Source organism: Dipteris shenzhenensis, chromosome 31, assembly GCF_047967505.1.
Source record: "Dipteris shenzhenensis isolate YYH24624 ecotype China chromosome 31, Dip_SZ_1.0, whole genome shotgun sequence".
NCBI classification, from domain to species: Eukaryota; Viridiplantae; Streptophyta; class Polypodiopsida; order Gleicheniales; family Dipteridaceae; genus Dipteris; species Dipteris shenzhenensis.
In genome coordinates this window covers 35,640,534-35,665,085 of record NC_141626.1, presented here as the reverse complement: position 1 = coordinate 35,665,085, position 24,552 = coordinate 35,640,534, and the positions used below count along the sequence as shown (strand labels likewise).

The window sequence follows — 24,552 nt, the reverse complement described above, 5'->3', positions numbered from 1 at the left end:
TATAATTGTTATAGGATGATCTCCATAAATGACAAATGCAAGTAGGTGCCCCCGATTAATATTATTCCTCTATTTGTATTAGTAGCGCCAATTGATGGAAAATTAACCTAAGTATAACACGTAAATTTTATGAAATGTGCGAATTAACGTAAGGTCAGAATTGTCAATTCGAGAAGGTTCATCTATCAGCTCCCGTCCTGAGTGAGTTCGAGAAACTTCAGATTGAGAAACTTATGCAGCAACCCTATGAGGGTGAAGGGGGATTTTGTGAGGCAGAGTTGTCTCTTGCTCACCCGGCTCCTTCATCACTCTGTCCCTCTTTCTCCCTCCGGGCTTCCTCTCCCTCCAGGCTCCCTTCATCAATTGATCCTTCCTCTCTCGCTCTCTCTCCCCCTCCAAGGCTCCTTTTCGCCTGTCTCTCCATCCAGGCTAATCAACAAGGCAAAGAAATTAATCAACGCAAACTACTAAGCATGTAAACAAAAGAGTAAATGACCTTCTCTAGCCTTCCACTGAGGGAGGAACCTCTCCGTCGAAACCTCTCACACACCCTACGAGAATGTTCTTCACAAAATTAGGAATGGGCTGCAAGTGATTGGAGCGGAGAATCATCACAAGAATGGTAGATACGAATTTTAGAAGAGGCAGATGATTAGTGCTAAAATAAACCCGAGTTACTCTTCAAGAGGTATATAAAGGGGGGGGGAAGCATTTTCATTGTCTTGTGAGTTTTTCTCTTGTGTCTTGCCCTACATCTTCAACATGGGGCTCACTTTCACGAAGCTCTTCCAGCGCCTGTTCGCCAAGAAGGAAATGCGTATCCTCATGGTTGGCCTCGACGCGGCCGGTAAAACCACCATCCTTTACAAACTCAAGCTTGGGGAGATCGTCACCACCATTCCGACCATCGGTACGCCTCCTCCTTGATCTTTACCCTATCATGTTTTCTTTTTATCGATGAAACGTTTGTGGCATTTTGTCTGAACGATTCCTCCCCGAGGGAGACCGCATCCTCTGGATCTTCCCGCCTTGCCTTCTGGGTCAGTTCTCGACCACGTTCAAAACGCGAGCCTTTTCAGAATTGCCTTGTCCCGTTGCATGTTAGGTTTATCTACGTGGAAGACGTTGCCGATGTGAATGACGCATATGGTTTATACCGCAGATTTTCCCAGAGGGCGAGGTTTGCAGCCTTCCGCTGCGTCCTGACCTAGAACATCTCATGTTTTTCGTTAGATGCACAATCATGGTTTTGTAGGGTGTAGTATGTTGCGCCAATCCGTACCAAGCAATTCCTTCCTTTTTATGTAAAACCGAATTACGTACTGACCGTTAAATCTGTTCCACTAGATCCATAAAGTTGTGGATCTGTGGAGGCGCTGGCCATCTAGAGGTGCTGACGCGTCGTTTCTTCGTGTTTAGCCATTTTTTCAAATTTCATATTGTGAAGCAATTATAAGTAATTATCCATGTCTGCGCACGTGTGAGCTTGCATTGGGGTGCGGTGGTCCTTTTTCGAAGGTTAAGATCTTATTGCTCATTATGGTTTTGCTTTGGTGGTCACTGCCCCACCTGTTAACCCCCATATGAGGAGGACATGGGGGCAGCAGACCTGGTTGCGCAACTTTGAGTTATAGATTGGGAGTAAACAAATGGAATGGCTGCCAAAATTGCAAAACCTTTTGTGTGAGGTATGGCCCTATGTATAGGCTCTTGGCTAGGCCCAATCGTGGGCAAGTGACCCTACTTAATGCTCGACCAGTTTGCCATTTGTTGGTTGGTTGATTTGGTCCGTGGTCAGCATTGATCTGACCAGGGTCAGCTGTAGAATAGTCTACTGAGTGGGCTTGCTTGGGGGCTTCCAGCGCACCCTCACCTATATAAGGAGGGCTTTGTGAACTTCAAAAGAAGCAGCAACACAGGAGGAGGAGAGAGCAGCATCTCAGTTAGCAGCCTTCCTTTTGCCAGTCCTTGCTGGACGTTTGTAGTTCTCCTTGACAGGACTTTTGCCACTCTAGTAGGGATGGCTATGTGTTTCCAAATTTGTGGATTCATCTTTATGCACTTGTTCATCATAATGATGTCGTCTATTTTCAAGAGCATGGTAGGGAAGCTAGAAAAGTTCACAAGGGGGATTCTTTGATTGGAGATTTGAAACTCTTATATGCAGCAATGGCCTAATCTGGTTTCGCTGTTTTCCTATTGATAGGAAAGAATTTTTTAAGATAGCTAGGCTTCGTGAACTTTTTGGATGAGAACTTTTTTCCTACAGTTTTTATTTGGAAGGGAAGTTGGCTCATCGGATAAGTAAGAAGGCTGGTCAAAAGGATTTTATGGTTTGGAGAACTCATCCAAAGACTAAGGACGTTTCTCATTATTGTTGTAATCCAAATTAGGTAGGAAAGTGAAAAGCAATCTTGTTAGGTCTTCACATTTTCCTAATGATGATATTCACAACGTTGTATCTACGTCTATATGATGCATCATCTTCCTTTCTTATTCCTCAAATTGGAATTTTTTTGCTTATATAGACTATCGTTCTTGTTTTTCAATTTCTTTTGGTTACCTGTTTTTTCTTCTCTTTCGTTTTCTCTTTTATTTTTTGTGTAGCTTTTTGGACTACAGAACAAAAAAATTTCTTAATTTGTACGCTTGGATATATTCTAGTCGTACAAAGGTGTGTGTGTGTGTGTATATATATATATATATATATATAGTCCTTGAGTGTAAGCTATAATATTGAGGTTTTAAAAAGGCTTCTATATATTTTAGAAAACTTTTCTTCTCAAGATCTTCATTTAAAAAATCAACAATTGAAAGGTTCATTAGGCTAATTAAACTTTAGTATGATTGAGATGGTTGATCAACTTCTTGATAGAAATTTTAGTACAAAGCGATTGTATTTAAAATTTACCCATATGTTTACCTCACACAAAACACTTCCAGGAATTTTAGTTCTCTAGTTCCTTGATAGAAAAGCAATATCAAAACATCTACATATAAGTAATGTTGAGAAGTCTTAAGAGTGTGAATGTGTGAGCATGTGCGTATTCATTGTTGGGCGGTTGTCACACATGTGTCTACAATGATTTCCATGCATTGTTGGCTGTTGATGAAGTTGTTGGAATGTGATAGTAATTTTTAACCTTGTGGGTAACCATTCTGAAGATGCAAAAGTGCAATTCTTGTTTTGCAACAATTCTTGTTTTGCAACAATTCTTGTTCTGCAAATATAGTGATGATAACAAATAGTAATAGCCTTGGCTATGCATGCGAGCTATAATTTATGCTAGATGGTTTTTAACCTTGTGGGTAACCATTGTGAAGCTGCAAAAGTGCAATTCTTGTTTTGCAGAGATAGTGAAGTTAACAAAAATGAAATAAATAAAAAATATATATCTAGTGAAGGTGCAAAAGTTGTTTTGTAAGAAGCATGCAGACTACTGCGTCACTTCACTATGCATCGGAGGTAGATGTTTGTGTTCTACATTCATTAGCAAATTTTTGATGACCTTTGCTTGGATTGTATAAAAATCAGTGTTGTGATTATAATTCACATGTATTGTATTATCTCACTGTATTATCTCACTATAATGGCCCCCCCCCCCCCCCCCGGTCCCCTCTCCCCTCCCTCTTTCCTTCCCTCTTTCTTTGTGATGTATTTTGTAGCTCCTTGCTGAGTAAGCTTTGTGACTTTACTGACTAGGTTTCAACGTAGAGACTGTGGAGTACAAGAACATAAGTTTTACTGTGTGGGATGTGGGTGGTCAGGACAAGGTAAATTTGTCTCATAAGTTTAATGTATCTTGAAGCTATCCTTTGATGGAAAAGGGAATTCAATGCATCTTTTCATCTAAAATGATCAGTTGTGCCAAATGGTTTACATGTTGATGTATGAAGATCAGCTGTTCCAGGAATTATTTAAGGAGTTTATTTAGCCTTCTTGAAAACATCTTTTTCATTGAATTTCTCATGTTAGCCTTTTTGAACCTAAGTTGAGATGGAAGTACTTTTGGTAACAATAGCAGTCAATAACATTAATCAAAATGATAGGAGATGTAGTAGGAAACATTGAGATAGGCAAGGGAAGAGAACACTCTTATCTGATAAGAGCACATGCGGTGATCAGTATAGGTTTGGCATGTGATCTAGATCAACACACATGGGGCTAGCTAGCTTATGTTAGTGTTAGTCCTTTTTTAATATTCAACCACACAAACAAAGTGGGAGTGTATATTTTGAAAGTATCAAAGCAGAGATGAATGCCATTTTTGAATTGTCCTTTCAAGTATAGGTGGAGCCCCTTCTATAAAACATGGGAGAGGGCTAGCATTATTTAATTTGGGATAAATGAGCTGCCCTATGACACACGGCATATTCACATTTTCTTCCCAACACCTATAGAATTACAATAGTATGTAAATGGAAAACTCTTACAATGTGGCCCCTTAGTACACTAAACAGGGTCTAAAGCTAATTGCCCTAAGGATCATTCGCCCCACCCATTGTTGTGTTTTTAGACATGTGAGAAACTTGTGAAGAGATATATTTGGTTTCTTAGCGAGATTGAATTCGAATATGAGACGTTAAGTCGATATTGATTAGTACATATTATATAAATAACAGCATAAGGATTCTCTATAAATTAAGTCGTTTTACTACTAACATCTTTGCAATGCTCATCAGTAGGTTATCTACAATATTCATAGCATGTTTCATGTAGGTTAGTGGACTTATCGAACTGCTCTCGTCCGTTCCAAGTGCATGCTAGGGAAGCGAAGAAAGTTCATAAAAACGATTCTTTGATTGAAGATTTAAGACCTTTATATGCATCAATGGCACAATTTGGTTTTGAATCCTTTCATTGTTTTCCTATTGAGCATATAGAAGGGAAATTTGATAACTTGAAAGAAAAATTTGGGCTTGAGAACGTTTTTTCTCGTCATAAGAAATCAACATTTTCTTAGTTGAAAGTATTGCTAGAGAAGTTTCTAAAGTTTGAAGTTCTTGGTCTTAAAAGCACTTCCATTTTAAGAAAAGAGCTTATGATCACTATACTTCTCCTAGTCTTGATAAGATGGGTTTGAGTTCTATATTGAAATCACCTGAAGTTATGAGTGCTCTTTCTTATTCGGTTAGAGGAGTTTGGAAGCATCTCGTGATTGTGTGAAAATATTAGAAAACATTAGGACAAAATTATGCAGACATTGCTAGAAACCTTACAATGCATGGAAAGCCCATTCTTAGTAGCCTGCGTTGTTAGTTAAAAAGTTTACTTATTTCGTTGATAGTTCTTTAGGACATGTCGTTACTGCAGATAGTTTTGTTCTTCTTACTGCGTTTCCAAGGGAGGTTTTCTTAAAAGACACAAAATGTTGACTTTTTCCTTCTAAGGATTTGTGCCTATCAAAAGCCATAGTTTCAAAGTTTGCTATCCACGTAGAAGAATCTTTAGTGGTCCAATGTCTCTTCTCACATTGAAAATCGACACTTTGAATCTAGTTCTTTATTACTCAATCTTCTTTTGGTTTAGAAGTTGATATTTATGATAAACAACAACATGAATATGTATTCAACATACGAATGCCTCACATCGACTCAAACATCTCTAATATAGCTAAATATGGATTAATGAGTTCCCAATTCTACACTTCTCATATTTGATCGAAAGTGTATTTACGAGTAATTTAATCCTTTTGATTTTCAGAAAGGGCTATAATACAAGTAATGAAGAAACTTTGCTCTATCCTATATTATAGTCGTTATATCTTTGGAGTTTTGGCTTTGGCTATGTTTAGGATCCTTGAACTTTGAATCAAAATCTAAGGTCGGGAGCTTCAAAGCCCATTTTCTTTTTAGTTCTTAGGTTGGTTCTATTTTTTGAGGTCATTTACTCTTAGGTTCCTATTTAGTTTAGTTATGTGTGTCTGTGTGTGTGTGTGCGCGCGTGCGTGTGTTCATTTTCTACTCGTCTCCTTTGTGATTGGCTACTGATTCATGCATATCTACATTGGTCAAGTCATCCTCCGGATTGTGGAAATACTCGCCGTTTATACATCATTCATTGGAGCTGTGTCTTTGATCCCCCGTTAGCTCATCTTCAGTCTACAAATTGGGTATCTCCCCCATAGTTGATGATTGGGGTTTTACACTTTCTTTTCCACAAGCCAGGAGGCAATTTTGTTTGGGGATGGATCACAGGCCTATTTGGTCTATTCTCACTACCATGCTGCACCCATTTCAGCATGTCCCCTGCTTATTTACTAATCTTTCTTTGATGGATTGGAAGTTTGATTGGGGCATTCCGAGGTATTCTCCTTTTTCATTTGTAGATCTTACTGCCAAGAAAGCTGATCATCTTCTACTCCCACAGCTATGGATTCACGAGTGTGGGCTTTTTATTTGGCATCTTGACAGACCTCGTGCTTGGTGGAATGTTTATTTGGCTCCCATCTTCATCCGTAGGTCATTACACCTTGCGGCGTGCAGTAAAGAGGGGAAAATGCTTTTCTAGGAGTCAAGAGGTCTAGGTTAGTTAGGGACAGCCCCCATCGTTCATGGTCTAGACAAGACTCGGTAAGGACACCAGGAGCACCAGTGAGCAGTCCAACAAAGGGGGGAGGGTTCAGAGTCCCACCCCCGCCCCCCCAACCCCGCGAATCCTACAGACACTTCCATGTGTGCCATGACAGCCATGCTGCAGGCTATGATGCAGATGCAACAACAGTCTGAGGCTCTCTTCACCCGCATAACCCAGCTTCAAGAGATGTGTGAAGATCGTTAGTAGGCCGCGAGAGAGCACGAAAGGCTAGCTTGGGAGGCAAAAGAAGAACGCGATCGGGAGGCTTGAGAAGAAAAAGAACACGATCGGGAAGCTCGAGAAGTCGAAAGGGCAGCTCAGTAAGCAAAAGACGACCACGATCGAGAGGCTCGAGAAGCCAAGGAACTCCGGGATTGCGAGTCTCAGGAGGCCAAGGAACTTTGAGAACGTACTGCTCGAGAAGAGGAGGAAGAACGGGACTGGTAGCTGCTTATTTCTCTACTCCAATCAACGGGGGAGAAATGGAGAGACTTCAACCTTCGGCTAAGTCCTCCTTCAGGAAGCTCAACTTCACACGGTATGAAGGTAAGCGGGAACCCTTAGTGTTGACTTCATGGCTCAATCAAATGTTATTTTTCAGTGATGCCTACGAAGGAGGACAAGCGGTGCATCCTAGCATGTATGCACCTCACAGGCGAGGCAGTCACCAGGCGGCTCAAGTGGCAGAAGGACCACTATGATGTAGACGAGGAGACACCTTTCTATAGCTGGATAGAACTTGTGAAAGATCTTCGATCACGATTCTTGCCACCGCCGTACTTGGATAGGCTCCAGAGTCAATTCTACGAGCTACACCAGGGAGACATCGAGACGGTGAATCATTATGCCAATAAATTCACGTAGGTGTTTATACAGTTGCAGTTGGAGGATAGTCAAAAGCTGAGCAATTTCCCCATGGGCTGCATATAGACATCCTGTGGTAAGTCAGAAGTTTTAGGCCATGGGGTTATGAGAGTGCATATGAGCTTTCTCAAAATTTTGAGCTCATGCACTAGGGTCAAGGATCCAAGCAGGTCAATGGTAAGAAGTCCTAGGATTCCACACTTGGTGATGGTGGGAATGGGCAGTAGAAGAAGAGCTAGATATGGCAAAGGATAGTAATGGCTATGGCGGGTACTTAAGAGAACCGATGCTTCCATTGTCATGTGCTAGGCCATATCAAGGAAGATTGTCCGTATTACCAGAAGCTTCTAATCATAGGAGTTGCATCAAGTGGTTCTACAACAGTTTCAAAAACCTCAGTAGTCATCGAGGAGCTTGATGACCAACACACTACAGGGACAACCTCGGTTGTCATACATGAGCTTGAGGCTCAGCAGAAGGGGGAGCCTCGTCAATTTCCCAATATGTTTCAGTTTGGTTGGCTGCAGTCCAATCCTAATTGAGTACAGAAAAGGAAAGGAAAATGTGGTTGCAGATGCCTTGTCTAGGATGTGGGCTTGCAATTTGTTTGCTATCTCTACCATATATCAGGAGTGGATTCATGGCATTCAGGAAGAGTATATGCTCTTTGTAGAAATGGATGCTTAAGTATGTGTGGGGGTGTGGATTTGTATGCGTGAGAGCATATGTTTATACTATGGTCTACACCCCTTGTTGGACGTTGATGACATCAGTGGGAAGGTCATAGTAGCTCGTCCCTGCTATGCGTGATGAAGTTTCTGGTTTTCAACCTTATGATCATGAGATTGAAACTGCATTGTCTTTTGTGTTGTTAGAGGATGAGTTTGGGCATGTTCTTGTTTTCATATGGATATATGTTGTATCATTATCAATCCAAACGATGGGGATGCCGTTTAAGGATAGAGGCTGGCTGAGAAGTAGCGTCCTCGTTTGGAAGTCCTTTCCATTTGATGTCTTACTTAATCTTTGCTTTGTGAGTTTTTCGTAGATGTTTATTCTTATAACCCATTGTTTTCTCAAGTGTACACTCTATCTGTTGTGACTCATCCATATGGGGGAGGTCAACTGTAAGAATCAATTCAGGTCCAACATGCTTTTTCAACAAAACACTTGGAAAACATTGTGATCCTTGTAGTGGGAAGTAGTAGGCAAGTGTTCCCACATTCCTAGGGGCTTTAAAGGGACCAAAGAATATGTGAGCAAATTTCGTATTTTTGTTTCCTCGCAAAGGAGCCTACCTATGCTTATGTAATCCAAGGTAAACCCAATGCCCTTTTTAGAACTTGTCCTTCTATTTCGATCAACATAGTAACTTAATTCTTACTTGGGCTTTCACCATGTTATGCCTTGCAAGTTGCAAGATTCCATGCATCTCCTCAAACACTGCACTATGTTGTGTTTTTAGATGTCACATGCACCCCTGCACTTCGGTGCAAGGTGACACACTAGGAGATTTTGTCATATGTTGTGACCCCTTTGTGAGCCCTTGTCCAGGGACAGTCAGGCACAAGCTAGGTAGGTCAGTCTCTCAGCCTTAGGTCAAGTCAGTAAGTCAGTTCTTGTTCACTAGTACCCACTGGAGAACAGTAGGTTAAGTGTTTCCATCTTATAGTTTAGGTCTTAGCCTAGGTTAGGAGTCCCTTTAGGGCCCCCAAAGGCTGGACAGGTAAGCAGGGAAGGCAGCCTGCAAAGGCTGCCCAAAAACTCCCCTGGCAATGGCTTTTTATAGGCTGGTTGTAGGCCAACCAGTCTGTAAAACAAACCGACTCAGTCGGCTGTTTACAGACTGGGTTGGCTCAGTCCAGCCTTATAAAAGGGCCCCTTGGCTGCCCTGTTTTCTCATGCAGTTTGTTCCTGCCTTCAGTTCTCCCACAGCTCCACTTCAGCCTCCTGTGCAGCCCTTGAGATCCTCAGATCTGGCCCTGTTCTAGCCTCAGTCCCTTGGCCATCAGTTAAGCCTGATCTGAAGGTGACCACGCAGCACAACAGTTGGAGGTTTGGACCAGCAAACGGAGAGAGGTTTGGACACTGTTTCCTCAGCTCTCTGAGCTCTCTTTTCCAGTTTACACAGCTCATTCTCAGCTCTATATTTCAGTCACCTCTCAGCTCCCTCATAGGATCTATCACTTCTAGTTTTCACTCTCTCACTCACGCAGTAACCCTGCATTCCGGTAGACAGCGCAAGCCTCTTCCTTGCCTTGCAGAAGCGTCCTACATCGTCATTGTGGACAGCATCAAGGTCTCGGTACTAGTCAGCGTTGCCTCTCAGGTCTTTGGGTCTGTTATACGTGTGCACATTGAGCTCTTTAGAAGCACATCCCGTGCTCTCTTGAAGAGTGTTCTTTGTATTTCGCAGTTCTCCAAGTATAAAGCAAATTCTCCCCTGATTGGGGGAGGGGGCCCTCAGTGGGTACAGGGACCCAATCGGTTGTGGACTCTACTCTCTCTCTACCCTCATCTCCTTTCTCTCTCTATGGTAAACGACGCTCATTCCTCGCTAAAGGTTTAAAGGTCTTGCTATGAATTACACAATCAGATAACCGTTGCATGTTACATTGGTATCAGAGCTTCGGTCTGTATCCAGCTTGACTACGGCGAGTGTATGGTTGTGTTGAGATCCGAAAGGACACACAATCAAGCGCCATGGAAGGGTCAGGAAAAGTTTTCAACCTTGAAGACTTTGAAGAGGAGAAAGACTACCAGCAAGATACGCTTTCGCCAAATGCTCAAGAAGTGATGGCGATCTTCTAGAGCAGAATCGGGTCCTGTTGCAGCAACTCGAAGAACATTCATCCCAGCTGGAAGAAAGCAGAAGACAGCTGGATCAGACAAAACGTTTGGAGGAAAAAGAAGCAGAAAACCCACTGGAAGAAAGAGGAACCACAGATTTTGAAAAGCTGCTTTTGTTGATGAGTGAGGAACGCAAAAATGAGGAGGCACTGTGACGCGCAAAGCTCGCCCAGGCAGAGAGGCAATAAAAGCTAGACTGAGAGGCGATGTTGGTCTTTGGCAACAAAAGCTAGATCGAGAGGCGATGTTGGTCTCTATGCAGGCAAGTTTGAGCACAGCGGCCGTTTTGCCACAGCTTCGCCATCGACAAAGGTAACACTACTCGCTCAGTCCACTCCAAATTTTGTTAAGTATGATGGTAAGTGTGACCATTCATTAATTTTGCAATTTATTCATCAGTTTGTAGCTCATTTTTCGTTAGCACGGATTCAAGACGAGCAAGATAAAGTCCATCTTGCAGCCCCTCATCTTACAGGTGAGGCGGTGACTTGGTGGCAGCATTGGGCTAGTAAGCATACTGACCCAAAAACGTTTAAGACGAATTTCGTTTGGGCAACGTTTGTGGCCGACCTCAAAGCCCATTTTCTCCCACCCTAATATATGCTTAACTTGGAGGATGAGTTCGCTCGTCTCTCCTAGAATGGTCTACCTGTGTTGACATACAGTAATAAGGTCATCACACTGACGCAACAGTTGGGCGTGACGGAGAGCACCAAGATGAAACAATTCATTCGAGGTTTGGACACGAACATACGTTTTACCATTTGAAACTTCGATCCGTCGGATTACGAGTGGCTGCTGACTTTCGCACAGAATCAGGAGATGATGCTGAACGGGGGAAAGCCCAAGCAGGTCCAGAAAGATTCCAAAGCCTCGCAGCAGTCAAATAACACAGTGGGTAGATTAGAAGAAGGATAACCAGTTCCAAAAGAAAGACGGCCAGGCTTCTGGTCAAAAGGAGTCCAAGCCAAAGATGACTCCGGATGAGACGACTAAAGCAAGTATTACGGGAGGCTATCTACAGCTTGATGAGTAGAAGCGGTATCACCAAGAACATCATTGCTTTCATTGCCACATCGCTGCGCATGGCAAGAAGGATTGTCCGAAGTGGCTTGTCGTAAAGGTTGCGAAAGCATCTACTTCGTCCGTCGCTAATGTATTCGCGGGATTTTATATTGACTCCTTTGATGGGGTGCGACATGATCCTCGGGATTCCGTGGTTCCGTGAGCATGTTCCGATGTCTGATTGGCGGCAAGACACCTTACGATTGTGGAAGGTTTACCTGAGCCCGTCGTGATACGCTATGATCGGAGCATACCAGGGATTCCATTAATCTCTCATATTCAAGCAAGTCGCGCCGCCCGCAAGGGTGCCATGTGTGCACTTGTCTATGTCCAATGCCAAATCATTGCAGTTCAAGCGGCTCCTCCGATGGGGCAAGCAATGGTGGATCTACTCCAAGAGTTTAAAGACACCATGCTCCAGGACGTTTTGTCACCCCAGTTGCCTCCCAACCGGCTGGAAGACTATCGCATCGATCTACTTCCTCGATACCTCCAAGTAAGTTCCCTTATCGACTTTCAAAGTCTATGGAGGGGGAGTTAGAGCAGCAATTGTCTCAATTATTGCGCGCAGGGTTTATTAGACCTTTTTCTTCGCCTTTTGTTGCACCCATTCTATTTGTGGCAAAGAAGGATAAGTCCGCACGACTATGTGTCGACTACAGAGGACTCAACAAGCTTACGATAAGCAATAAGTTTCCTATGCCCCGCATCAAGTACATCTTGGAAAGACTATACATACAAAGGTGGAGGCTGAAAATAGTTTTCCTCTTCTTAGTTGTGTAAGCCAAAAGAACTCTAGTACAAAGAAATAGAAGAACCCTATATGTGGGTCTCAAACCAAACTCAGCTAACTAAGGTGGCATACTAAATGAGCCACGAACTAGAGTACATAAGGATAGCTGTCATCCAGCTATTATTCATGGGCGGTGTGCCAACCGCATCTACAGCTAACAAGTCGGTGACATAAATGCACAACGGTCACCCTGGCATATCATGAGTGGAGCTCAATATCTCAACAGAAGGTGGTGGTAGCTAGTTGCAAAGAGGTCAGGGAAATCTTTGAACATTTCTAGGAACTCGCCTTAGCATATTAAGGATGTGCGATGTGCCCTACAGTTATTACGTGATAACTAGCTATATCTCAATGCAAAGAAAAGTGAATTCGGATTGTTGGAAATTCAGTAGTTGGGCTACATCATTAGTGCTCAGGGGATTTATTGGACCCTGAGAAGATCCAAGCTATCACAAGTTGGTCTGTCGCCAGGACGGCCCAAGAGATCCGATCCTTTGTGGGTTTGTGTCAAGCATACAGCTCGCACATGGAGGGTTTCTTAACATACGCAACCCCTCTTACATATTAACTCAAGGGGGTAAAGACACGTAGACAAAAAGTTCAAGTCACAGACAAAGCTTTGTAGGCCTTCCACGACTTGCAACGGTTGATCACGACAGCACTAGTTATGAAGATCGCCTCTTGGATGATCCATTTTTGGTAATCACAGACACTAGCAATGTCACCATAGGGACAATTTTATAGCAAGAAGATAGGCTCGTGGCATACTATGGCAGAAAGCTTAACGATGCCGAAAAGAACTATTCAGTGTATGTTAGAGAACTCCTCGGTGTCATCTAGGCATTAAAACATTGGAAGCCTTTCCTATACGGACGAACTTTCACGGTGAAGATAGATCACCAAGCCCTTAAGTGGCTTCAAACAATGCCTAGTACGCAATGGAGTGATCGACAACAGCGGTGGAGTCAGATATTTCAGCAGTTTGGGGGAATGGTCGAGTATGTTGCCGGCAAAAACAACCCCGTTGCAGATGCTCTTAGTCGGAAATGTTCCATCCAGACCATTGAGCAGGCCACTGTGCTCGAAATCAAAGGAAAGGATCTTGATAGCATGAAGGCACAGTACGTGGAGTCAGTAGAGTTTGGCACGTAGTTTTAGTTAGCCACGACGCTTGCTCCAGGCCATTATTCATTAGAGGACGGTTGGTCTTTCTATAAGAAAAGGTTATGTGTACTTAAAGACAAACGATAGTTGCTTCTTCATGATGCCCATGACGCCCTTATCGGTGGTCATAGAGGTATCAACGGGACTTTGGAGAAGTTAGAGCGCTATTTCTACTGGCCAAAGATGCGGAAGGACGTATACGGCTATGTGTAGAATTGTCAAATATGCCAAAAGGTCAAGGCTTCCCACAAGAAAGCAGCAAGCTTACTTATGCCATTGCCAATCCCCGACGGTCCTTTCCAAGACATAGGTATGGATTTTGTGGGACCACTTTCAGCATCCGCAAGTACACGTAATACTCAATGTCTTACTATTGTTTGTCGCTTTAGTAAATATTGTATGCTCATTCTCTGAAGATGTAGCTCGTTTGTTTATGAAGTATTGGTATCCCATTGGAGGGTTGCCAAAGACCATCACATCCGACAGGGACTCCAAGTTTACGTCTAACTTTTGGCGAGCCTTGTTTGATAATTTTGGTACTAAGGTGCAGATGTCCAACGCTTCCATCTGCAATTGAATGGCGAGACGGAAAAGTATAATGGTATGGCATTTGATATTTTGAAATCATATTGTCATGATGCTCATGGAAAGTGGGAGCAGTTTCTTCCGCTTGTGCAGGCCATTCTAAAGGATACCTATTCTTCGAGTATTGGTCGCACACCTTATGAAGCGGCATTTGGATGGCAATTTACCTCACTTCCATCCGAATGGTGTCTCCATTTCTTGAAGCCAACAAAACCACCGAATCCATGGCAGAGATTACGGAGTCCGTGAAAAGTTGCATCGTATACACGCCAAGCTAATAAATCCAGACGAGATGTCCAGTATAAAGAGGGTCAATGGGTGTATTTACGCATTATCAAGCAATGATTGAAGCAGGTGGAGAAGTTACGCCTACCAGACAGTTGGACTATGCACAACGTGTTCCATGTAGCTTGGTTGAAGTCATATTTTGGACCTCCTCTTTCAGAGATTTCCGACGAGCAACAACCTGAAGTTCTTGATGAAGCCGAAAGAACAGATCCTTCTTCATAAATTCAAGCATGGGTTAGGACGTAGGATTAGGGAGTTTTACACCAAGTTCCGTGATCGAGGTACCCATGAAGCAGTGTGGTTGGACGAAGATTTTTTTCTAGGAGTTTTCCCAGATATTGGCGGACTACTTGGAAGCAATGAACCTACCGCCAAGTTAAGGAGGGAATGTCACATGCACCCCTGCACTTGGGTGCAAGGTGGCACATTGGCTACATCGACACGTGCATTATAGTTCCCAGATAGGAGATTTTTTCTTATGCTGTGACCCCTTTGTTAGCCCTTGTTCAGGGACAGTCAGCACAAGCTACGTAGGTCAGTCTCTCAGCCTTAGGTCAAGTCAATAAGTCAGTTCTTGTTTACTAGTACCCATTGGAGAACAGTAGGTTAAGTGTTTCCATCTTATAGTTTAGGTCTTAGCCTAGGTTAGGAGTCCCTTTAGCGTCCCCAAAAGCTGGACAGGTAAGCAGGGAAGGCAGCCTGCAAAGGCTGCCCAAAAACTCCCCTGGCAATGGCTTTTTATAGGCTGGTTGTAGGCCAACCAGTCTGTAAAACAGACCGACTCAGTCGGCTGTTTACAGACTGGGTTGGCTCAGTCCAGCCCTATAAAAGGGCCCCTTGGCTGCCCTGTTTTCTCATTCAGTTTGCTCCTGCCTTCAGTTCTCCTACAGCTCCACTTCAGCCTCTTGTGCAGCCCTTGAGATCCTCACATCTGGCCCTGTTCTAGCCTCAGTCCCTTGGCCATCAGTTCAGCTTGATATGAAGGTGACCACACAGCACAACAGTCGGAGGTTTGGACCAGCAAACGGAGAGAGGTTTGGACACTGTTTCCTCACCTTTCTGAGCTCTCTTTTACAGTTTACACAGCTCATTCTCAGCTCTATATTTCAGTCACCTCTCAGTTCTCTCATAGGATCTATCACTTCTAGTTTTCACTCTCTCACTGACGCAGTAACCCTGCATTCCGGTAGACAGCTCAAGCCTCTTCCTTGCCTTGCAGAAGCGTCCTACATCGTCAGTGTGGACAGCATCAAGGTCTCGGTACTAGTCAGCGTTGCCTCTCAGGTCTTTGGGTCTGTTATACGTGTGCATAGTGAGCTCTTTAGAAGCACGTCCCGTGCTCTCTTGAAGAGTGTTCTTTGTATTTCACAGTTCTCCAAGTATAAAGCAAATTCTCCCCTGATTGGGGGAGGGGGCTCTCAGTGGGTACAAGGACCCAATCGGTTGTTGACTCTACTCTCTCTACCCTCATCTCCTTTCTCTCTCTATGGTAAACAATGCTCATTCCGCGCTAATGGTTTAAAGAAGGTCTTGCTGTGAATTACATGATCAGATAACCGTTGCATGTTACATTAGAGGATGAGTTTGGTTAGGGTTAAGGGTAATTTCATATAGTAAGAAATAAGTAAAATCTGACAGGAGGAGATCTATGATGACCACCGTGAGAAAATACAAAAGTAGGGAAATGTTTTGTCTAAGTGACAAAACCTTACCCTTTACTAACTGTAGTTATGTGAACTAATTGGGGTTGGGGGAAAAAACCTCTAAAGAGGAAAAAGTGCCCCTAACCTACTTATTACATTACATTGGTCACTGCTAGAATATAATAATAATTCTAACACCCCGTTGCAGTGCCAATGCCATGTACAAGGAAATGATCAATCACCAAAAGGAGATAAGTTCAGGGCGCTGCGAAATGCCTTTTCACGTGGAAGTGCTTTGGTGAAGATGTTTGCAACATTGTCATTTGTTGACACATAGATCATACCGATCTCTACTGCATGCAACTTCTCTCTGAAATAGTGATAGTGAACCTCAATGTGCTTCGTGCGAGCATGAAATAGACGATTCTTTGCCATTGCTATAGCACTCTGTATATCAGTGAGAATCAGAGAAGGACCCTCCAATAAAAGACAAAGATCAGCAAACAAACGACGCGGCGAAACACATTCAACTGTCGCTTTGAAAGCTGCCCTGTACTCAGCTTCACATGAGGAGGTAGCCACTGTAGATTGTTTCTTGCTTAGCCAAGAAATGCAAGCATGACCTAGAAAGAAACAATTCCCATTGGTGGTCTAGTATCATAGTCTCCAGCCTAATATGAGTCACTGTAAGCATGCATTTGCAAGTCACTCCCTCGGGAAACATCAAGCCAAAAGACTTTGTACCTTGCAAGTAACAGAAGATACGTTTTACAGCCTGCCAATGCATAATCTTTGAGCTGTGCATATACCTGCTCACCTGAGAAACTGAAAACTGAATATCAGGTTGAGTATTGCAGAGATAAATGAGGCATCCATCAGCCTAGCTATAGAGTGTGACATCAATTGATTCACTTGCATCATGCATTGTAAGCTTCAGCCCCGGCTCCATGGGAGTCGACATGTTGAATTTGTCCAAGAGCTTTTGAACATACTTGGATTGTGACATAACAATGCCACGTTTCTCTTGAATAAACTGGATCCCCAAAAAGAAATGTAACAAGCTCAAGTTTGACATATCAAATGTAGCTTTTAATTGGACTTTGAAATCTGCAGTTACTTCCTCATTTGATCATGTGAGCAGCATGTCATCTACATAAAGAATGATGAACAAAATATCCCCCCCCCATCCTTCTTGATGTACAGGGTGCTCTCAGTTGGACTATTGTGCAGCCCCTTGCTAGTTAGAAAGGCATCAATTTTTGCATACCATGCACGTGGGGCTTGTTTCAGCCCATACAAAGCCTTATTCAGCTTGCATACTTGATGTGCATTTCCTGAAATTTCAAAGCCCGGAGGTTGTTTAACATAAACCTCTTTCAACAAGTCTCCATTAAGGAAAGCTGTTTTAATGCTCAACTGATGAACATTTCATTCAAAATTTGCAGCCATTGCTATAACTGACATGATGGTGGTCATCCTAGAGGTAGGAGCAAAAGCCTCCTCATAATCTATGCCCTTTTTCTGAGCATATCCTTTTGCAACCAGCCTTGCCTTGTACCGATCAATGGACCCCTCTAGCTTTCTTTTGACTTTGAAAACCCAACGTGTACCTATGGCATTCTTGCTTGGTGGCAAATCCACGACATCCCAAATCTGATTTTTATGAATGGATTGCAATTCATCGTGCATGGCATTCATCCAATGCACATTATCCTTTGTTTCTTCAAATGTCTCAGGCTGCTCCTCATCAAGAAGAGTACTTGCATAAGTTGATTCAGCTGAAAGAGCCCCCCTTGTGTTCCTTACTACACTACGAGTCCTGCCAGGCAATGGAGCCTCAAGCTCACTCTCCCTGAGAGTCTGAAGCAACCAATTTGGGACTGTTTTGGCTGCGTGTATCTATTGAATTTCTTGCCTGACAACTTCATCCACACCCTAAGGTTGTACTAAATCAGCTGGGGGCTGAATCTGTACATGTGGATTTGGCAGAGGTTGTTGTAAATTCTAAGTTTCAGCGGGGGAACCAAACGCTATAGGAAGCATCCCCTCAAACATATCATCTGAAGAGGCTGGAATCTGAAATTCAGCTTGCGTATGTGTAGAATTATTAGAGAATATAACATCTCTACTAACAAAAATCTTGCGTGTAGCAGGATTGTAGAGACGATAGCCTTTGCTTTGTGAACTATATCCCACACAAATGGATTTGAGTGCCTTATTTGACAACTTGTGTCTAAACTCCACAGGCACGTGGGCATATGCAACACAACCAAAAACTCTGAAATGGTCCACTGAAGGCTTTCTCGCATGCCATGCCTCATAGGGAGTGATTGTCTTCAAAGCCTTTGTAGGAGCCCGATTCAAAATATAGTGGGCACACGTGAGGCCTTCTAGCCAAAACCTGTGAGGCAACTTCTTACTTGTGAGCATGCATCTATCCATCTCCATGGTACTGCGATTCTTCCACTCAGCTTTGCCATTTTGTTGAGGTGTAAGCCTCACTGTAAGCTGATGCATGATGCCTTTTTCTTTCAAAAATGTCTCAAATTCATGAGACATATGCTCCCCTCCTCGATCTGTTCAAAGTGTTTGCACCTTGAGTCCTGTCTCATTCTCAACCATAGCGACAAAGTGTTTGAAATGCATAAACACTTCTGATTTTTCCTTGAGACCATAGACGCATGTGTAGTTGGTAAAGTCATCTATGAATGTAATAAAATAGAGATAACCCCCAAAAGCAGGTGTCCTCATGGGACCGTAGACATTAGTGTGAATAAGCTGTAATTTTTGTGTAGCTTTCATTGCACCATCCTTTTTGAAGGGAAGTCTATGCATTTTGCCAAGAATGTAGACTTCACATGCATGAGGAGGAGGCGACTTCAAAGGAGACAATGCATCAACCATATCATGCCTTTGAAGTGTCATTAAGTTGCCATAGCTCATATGCCTATACCTTGCATGCCATAACTCCGCATTCTGCATCGCAGCAGTGGGAAGGTTGATTGATAATGCAAGATGGGATCTTTTTTCATATAGATCAAGCTGAAAAAGACCCCGATACAAAGTGCTAGACAACATCAAAGCATAGTCATTCTCTTTGTCTGTGACGGCACACTTGTCATCATAAAAAACAACCTGAAATCCTCCTCTATTGAGTGAGGACACTGAAAGCAAATTCTTCTTTATCCCTGGCATATAGAGAACATCTGAAATTCTGAAATCTGTGCCATCAGTGGATGTGAGAATAATGTCTCCCACTACACACATTGAATAAGAAGAATTATTCGCACAAGTTACCTTCTTTTTGGTGGGTGGAGAATGCAGAGATACAAACACACTCTTCTTGGAAGTGATGTGCTTTGAAGCACCACTGTCAAAATACCAAGTATGAAGTGTCTCATCAACACTAAAAGAGCATGCATCCTTTGAAGGATCATAATTGCAAGTCAAGAAAGCATATGGGTCATCATCATTAGTGGCTGTAATATCAGAACTACCCACTGAAAAATCTGAAGTGCAAGACAAAAAGGAATAGTGCTCTTCAACAAAGTTGGCTGCAACATCTCCTCCATCATGAGAATGTGGAAATGATGCATCTGACACAGCCATACCGGAATCCCTTTTCTTCTTTTTGGTGGGTGGAGAATGCAGAGATACAAACAGACTCTTCTTGGAAGTGATGTGCTTTGAAGCACCACTGTCAAAATACCAAGTATGAAGTGTCTCATCAACACTAAAAGAGCATGCATCCTTTGAAGGATCATAATTGCAAGTTAAGAAAGCATATGGGTCATCATCATTAGTGGCTGTAATATCAGAACTACCCACTGAAAAATCTGAAGTGCAAGACAGAAAGGAATAGTGCTCTTCCAAAGTTGGCTGCAACATCTCCTCCATCATGAGAATGTGGAAATGATGCATCTGACACAGCCATACCGGAATCCCTTTTCTTCTCTTTGGCTATGCGCTTCTTGCACTCTCCAATATAATGACCTAGCTTCTTGCAATAATGACAGATGCTCTTCTTTTTTTGCTTATTTGTATCACCCTTTGCGCTCTAAGAAGGCTGTCCAGAATCAGCTTTATGCTGATGTGTGGGCTGATTGGCATGTGGCTTTTGCTGCCCTTTACCCTTGGGCTTGAACTTGGAGAGTATAGCATGCTCGCCAGCCCGGGTTGCCATATTTCTGCGAGTTTGTTCCTCTTGCAACAGAAGTCCTACCAACTCGTGAAAGGAGAGAGGATTGCTGCCCCCCTCAATGACAAATTCAGCGACGTGTGAAAACCGAGATAGGACTTAGAAAGAGAGTTCAGAATGGTGGTGATCATCTCTGAATTCGGAATGACTTCATCAATATTCAGCAATTGTTCCCTGAGGTCCTGAAGCTTTGTGAGGTGAGAATTCATGGAATCTTCCTCCTCCATATGCGTATGGGAAAGTTCTCACTTTAGAAAGGAAACCTTGGTGTCATTTTTTGCTGCAAACATACTCTCTAGTATCTCCCAAGCTGCCATAGATGTCTTGCATGACCGAATATGAGGTATAATGAACCTCTTGACAGAAAGAGAAATTATTGAAAGAGCTTGTGCATCTCTAGAGTCCCATCTTTTCTGCTCTGTTGTGGGAGCTCTTGGAGCGGATGCTCCAACTACTTGTGCTACATTTGTACCTCTACCCATGCCTGCAGCTATAGGAGTGACACGAAGGAAGTACGGACTCTTGCAAATGTATTGAATGCAAGAGCGTGTATTCGTACAGTGTACGGATACTTGTACAGTGCACTGACAGCAGATGTACGGAACAATACAACGGATGTACGGCGGCGCAGATGTACGGGCTGGCGCATGTATTGTACGGCCAGTTGCATGTACGGAATGCGACGCTGATTCGTATGGCAGAAGGCAGTATGTTCTTGGAGCAAATGTACGGAATGCAGGCTGTACGGCCGCCACGAGTCTGTTGGCGCAGTTGTACGACGGTACGTACTAAAGGCGCAGCTGTACAACGACCTGTACGGGGACGAGGTCTGGAATGCAGGGCCGTACGGGAGCAGGAGCTTTGTGAGCTTGAGAGCTGAAGCGTGGGCTGCTGTACGGATGTACGGAATCAGTCCGTACAGAATGTATGGACGGGCTGTACGAACGGGAGTTGGAAGCAAGGGGTTGTTGAAGGTCCGGGATGTAGACTCTGCTCTGGTACCAAATGAAGGAAAGAGGGAGAGAGCAAGAGAGTGCTGAACGTAAGTTGCAATAGATGAAGTGAGAAAAATACAAAAGCAGGGAAAGGTTTTGTCTAAGTGACAAAACCTTATCCTTCACTAACCGTAGTTAGTGAACTAACTGGGGTTAGGGGGAAAAACCTCTAAAGAGGGAAAAGTGCCCCTAACCTACTTATTACATTACATTGGTCACTGCTAGAATATAATAATAATTCTAACAGTTTTGAGTACTTATTTGTTTATATTTTAATAGCGAATGAGAAAGTCATGTTTATTTTGGTGAACTCCCCAATGGGAGGAACAGCATGAAGCCATGATGTCCCAACCTCTTCTTAGGGGAGGGACAGCACGGTGGTCCTCCCATTGGGGGATAGCACACCGTCATGCTGTCCCTCCCCTGAAGGGAGTCGCCAAAATATATACAACTTTCTCATTCGATGTCAAAATATAGCCAAATAAGTACTCAAAATGATGTGCATATGCCATCCAGATTCATTCAGAGGTTTGAAGTCTTCACAAATGCCATCCAAATTCATTTAGAGGTTTGAAGTCTTCACATTCCTCCAAATGAGGAACTTGTGCAAACATATTTCCTTTTGTCCCCAAACCCCCCCATGGGGGGAGTGAGAGAACTCTAGCTTAAAGGAAACTTGAAACAAAAAACCTCACAAACTCACTTAAAATAAACTCACTACGAAGATAAACTCTTTGTTGCGGGATTAAAAGACCAAGATATAGTCCATTATCTTTACTTTAAACTAGAACCGATCAGCATGCCTTGATGATGCCAACCAGTCAGTGGTTGGAAAGACAAGTTAGATGAAGCAAGAATTTTGAGCAGTTTGGTGTCCCAGCAGCAGAGAACATAGTGTTTGACCATAGTGGACCCATTTTGCAAAGTTTGTCATGTTGATCCGTGAAGAACACACTATCGACAACAAAGACACAGCTCAGTTGGTATCCTTGGAGTTAAGAGTATCAGATTGAGATTCCAAGTTCAGTAGGGGAGAGGTGCGAAACTTCTGTAGGCAGCTGAATTTTCTAGCAGTTTCATCCACAGTTAGATGGCCGGAGTGAGCTCTATAATTAGCCTTGAGGTGCATAAAGCGGGGGTTACATGTGCCACAGGTTCAGCTTGTGATCATCAGTCTTTAATAGTTGTATCTTTTGATGGAAGAGGAGCAGCTATCTTAGAGTTGAATGATAAAGTTGCATGCCTTGTTGATTGTCCCTTGCGTGCCTTGTAGATTTTAATTGGCTTTTTTGTGATAGTAACATGAGGTGTTGTTTGGAAGCAGATCCGGCCTTTGTGGAGGCATTATTTTCAGAATACTCAGGGTCTGATCTTTGTGGTGGACAGCAACGACAGAGATCGAGTATTAGAGGCACGAGATGAGCTTCATAGAATGCTAAACGAGGTCAGTTTGTTTTGATTTCCGCTGCAATAATGGAGTCTTCCAATTTATTCATCCAAATCATGTACAAAAGCGCTAAAATTTATTCATCCAAATCATGTACAAAATCATCTATCTTAAATGGTGCGTTGCCCTATCAGCTAGATTTAGACTTAGATGCTCGTTGGGGAGAGACTAAAATGAAAACGTTTAGACTTCACAAGCAGTTGTAGCTTGAATGAAGAGATTTTGGACTACCTTTTGATTAGCCTTCTCCTTTAGTGCTAGCCTTCGTCATGGCTGAGTCTGCCCTTCACCTCCGGAGTGCCGACAGAAACTCAGTACGAAGACTTTGTATAAATGGATGCTCAAGTATGTGTGGGTGTGTGGATTTGTATGTGTGAGAGCATATTTTTATACTATGGTCTACACCCACTGTTGGGCGCTGATGACGTCAGTGGGGATGTCATAGTAGCTAGTCCCTGCTATGCATGATGGAGTTTATGGTTTTAAACCTTGTGAGTGACTATCATGAGATTGAAACTGCACTATGTTGTGTTTTTAGAGGATGAGTTTGGGAATGTTCCTGGATTCATCTAGGTATATCCAAATCATGTACAAAAACGCTAAAATTGTTTGCTGATACAAAAGCGGAAAATGTACTTTGGGTTCTGAACTAGTTCCACATATTTTTGTGTTGCATTTCCTTAGGATGAGCTTCGGGATGCAGTTCTTCTTGTTTTTGCGAACAAGCAGGATCTCCCAAATGCTATGAATGCTGCAGAAATCACTGATAAGCTTGGCCTGCACTCTCTTCGGCAGCGCCACTGGTAAGTTGACATCATTTAGAATGTGTTGTTGGCCACCTGTACACATTGTCCAATGCTTTGTGAATGTCCTAGAAATGAGCTAAGTTCACAAAGGTTTGTAGCAAGCTTATATTTGTGTTTATCATCCTTCAGGTATATTCAAAGCACTTGTGCTACCTCGGGAGAAGGCTTGTATGAAGGGTTGGACTGGCTCTCAAGCAACATTGCAAGCAAGGTAGTCCTCTATGTTGAATCTATCATCCCAAGTGACTGACTCTCTTGACTCAAGGTAGGTCTTGCTCCTCTGACTGGTCCCCTCTGCATTGCTGCAGGCATGATGGTGAGCTGGAGACTCTGTATGGATCTCAATTTTTTGTGTTAAGAGTTATATGTGCTGTTACTATGTTGCTGGGGCTCCCATTGCTTTGTTAGGGAGTCCCTCTGTAGAAGTGTTTGTGGGATCTGTGATTCTATGGATGCATTTTATGTTGAATTGAAGCAAGAGCTTCAGAGCCAAGAGCATTTTATGTTTTCATGCAAATAGAGCTTGTATAAATTAATAATCTTGTATTGCAGTTCAAAAGAATTTTCTTTTGTATTGAAAATAACTGGAATTTAAAGGTACAGTCTTGCTCCCACAAGGGACTGGGTTTTCTCGTCATGTATTGCATTGGTTGTATGTTTTTGGCATGCCAAAGACAAAAGACTAAGTGATTGTTTTTCCTTTTTTCTACCTATGGGGAATGTGCAAGGGGGTTTAATGATATAAAACGTTGCTATCATGTGGGGATAGTGGGTGATTGGGAAGTGTGGGGATATGATGATATGCCTAATCTAAGGTGAGGTTGTCATGTCTCCAAATGTAAGGGTGAGGTTGTCTGATTTCCTTTCGCACGCCTAGTGAAATTTTCACCTTGTTTACTTGGTTATTTATAGGCTGGATTTCTCCTAGATCCGCCTAAAAAAGGGTTTCATAGGAGTTGAGGCTTAAGACTTAAATTCGATATCCAATTGATACGCACGATTGTGCCTGAAGAATCTTCGTTGAGGGTTGGAGACTATATTTACATTTGTGCAGATTAAGTATTCATGGAAGGTGAATGGACTGTCTTTCTAAATGCTGAGTTGCGTTTGGCTTCTTTGAACAAATATAGAGAACTGGTATGCTCCTGTCAATTTTAAATATTTGCTGCTCTTGCAGAGAGCTAGCTTTGCATGCTCTCTGAGCGATCACGACTTAAAAAAAGAAAAACCACCACGAAGTAATGTTTTTCTGGGAAAAAAAACAAAGTAATGGGTCA

General features: G+C 42.9%; 1 protein-coding gene across 1 annotated transcript; it reads left to right on the top strand.

Moving 5' to 3' along the window:
- The first annotated feature begins 715 nt into the window (after positions 1–715).
- On the top strand, positions 716–23,984 carry LOC147881396 (ADP-ribosylation factor 1-like). Its single transcript, XM_087370228.1, has 6 exons — positions 716–910; positions 3,704–3,774; positions 22,347–22,466; positions 23,154–23,272; positions 23,405–23,486; positions 23,584–23,984. The coding sequence occupies exons 1-6, from the start codon at positions 763–765 to the stop codon at positions 23,587–23,589; spliced, it is 546 nt and encodes a 181-aa protein (XP_087226354.1). The 5' UTR covers positions 716–762; the 3' UTR covers positions 23,590–23,984.
- The last annotated feature ends 568 nt before the right edge of the window (positions 23,985–24,552 follow it).

Bases quoted from the DNA above. Each gene is read 5' to 3' on its own strand.
- LOC147881396 (XM_087370228.1), top strand. From the start codon at position 763: ATGGGGCTCACTTTCACGAAGCTCTTCCAGCGCCTGTTCGCCAAGAAG. The intron at 911-3,703 runs GTACGCCTCCTC...TTTACTGACTAG, and splicing joins CACCACCATTCCGACCATCG to GTTTCAACGTAGAGACTGTG. The intron at 3,775-22,346 runs GTAAATTTGTCT...GTTTGGAAGCAG, and splicing joins ATGTGGGTGGTCAGGACAAG to ATCCGGCCTTTGTGGAGGCA.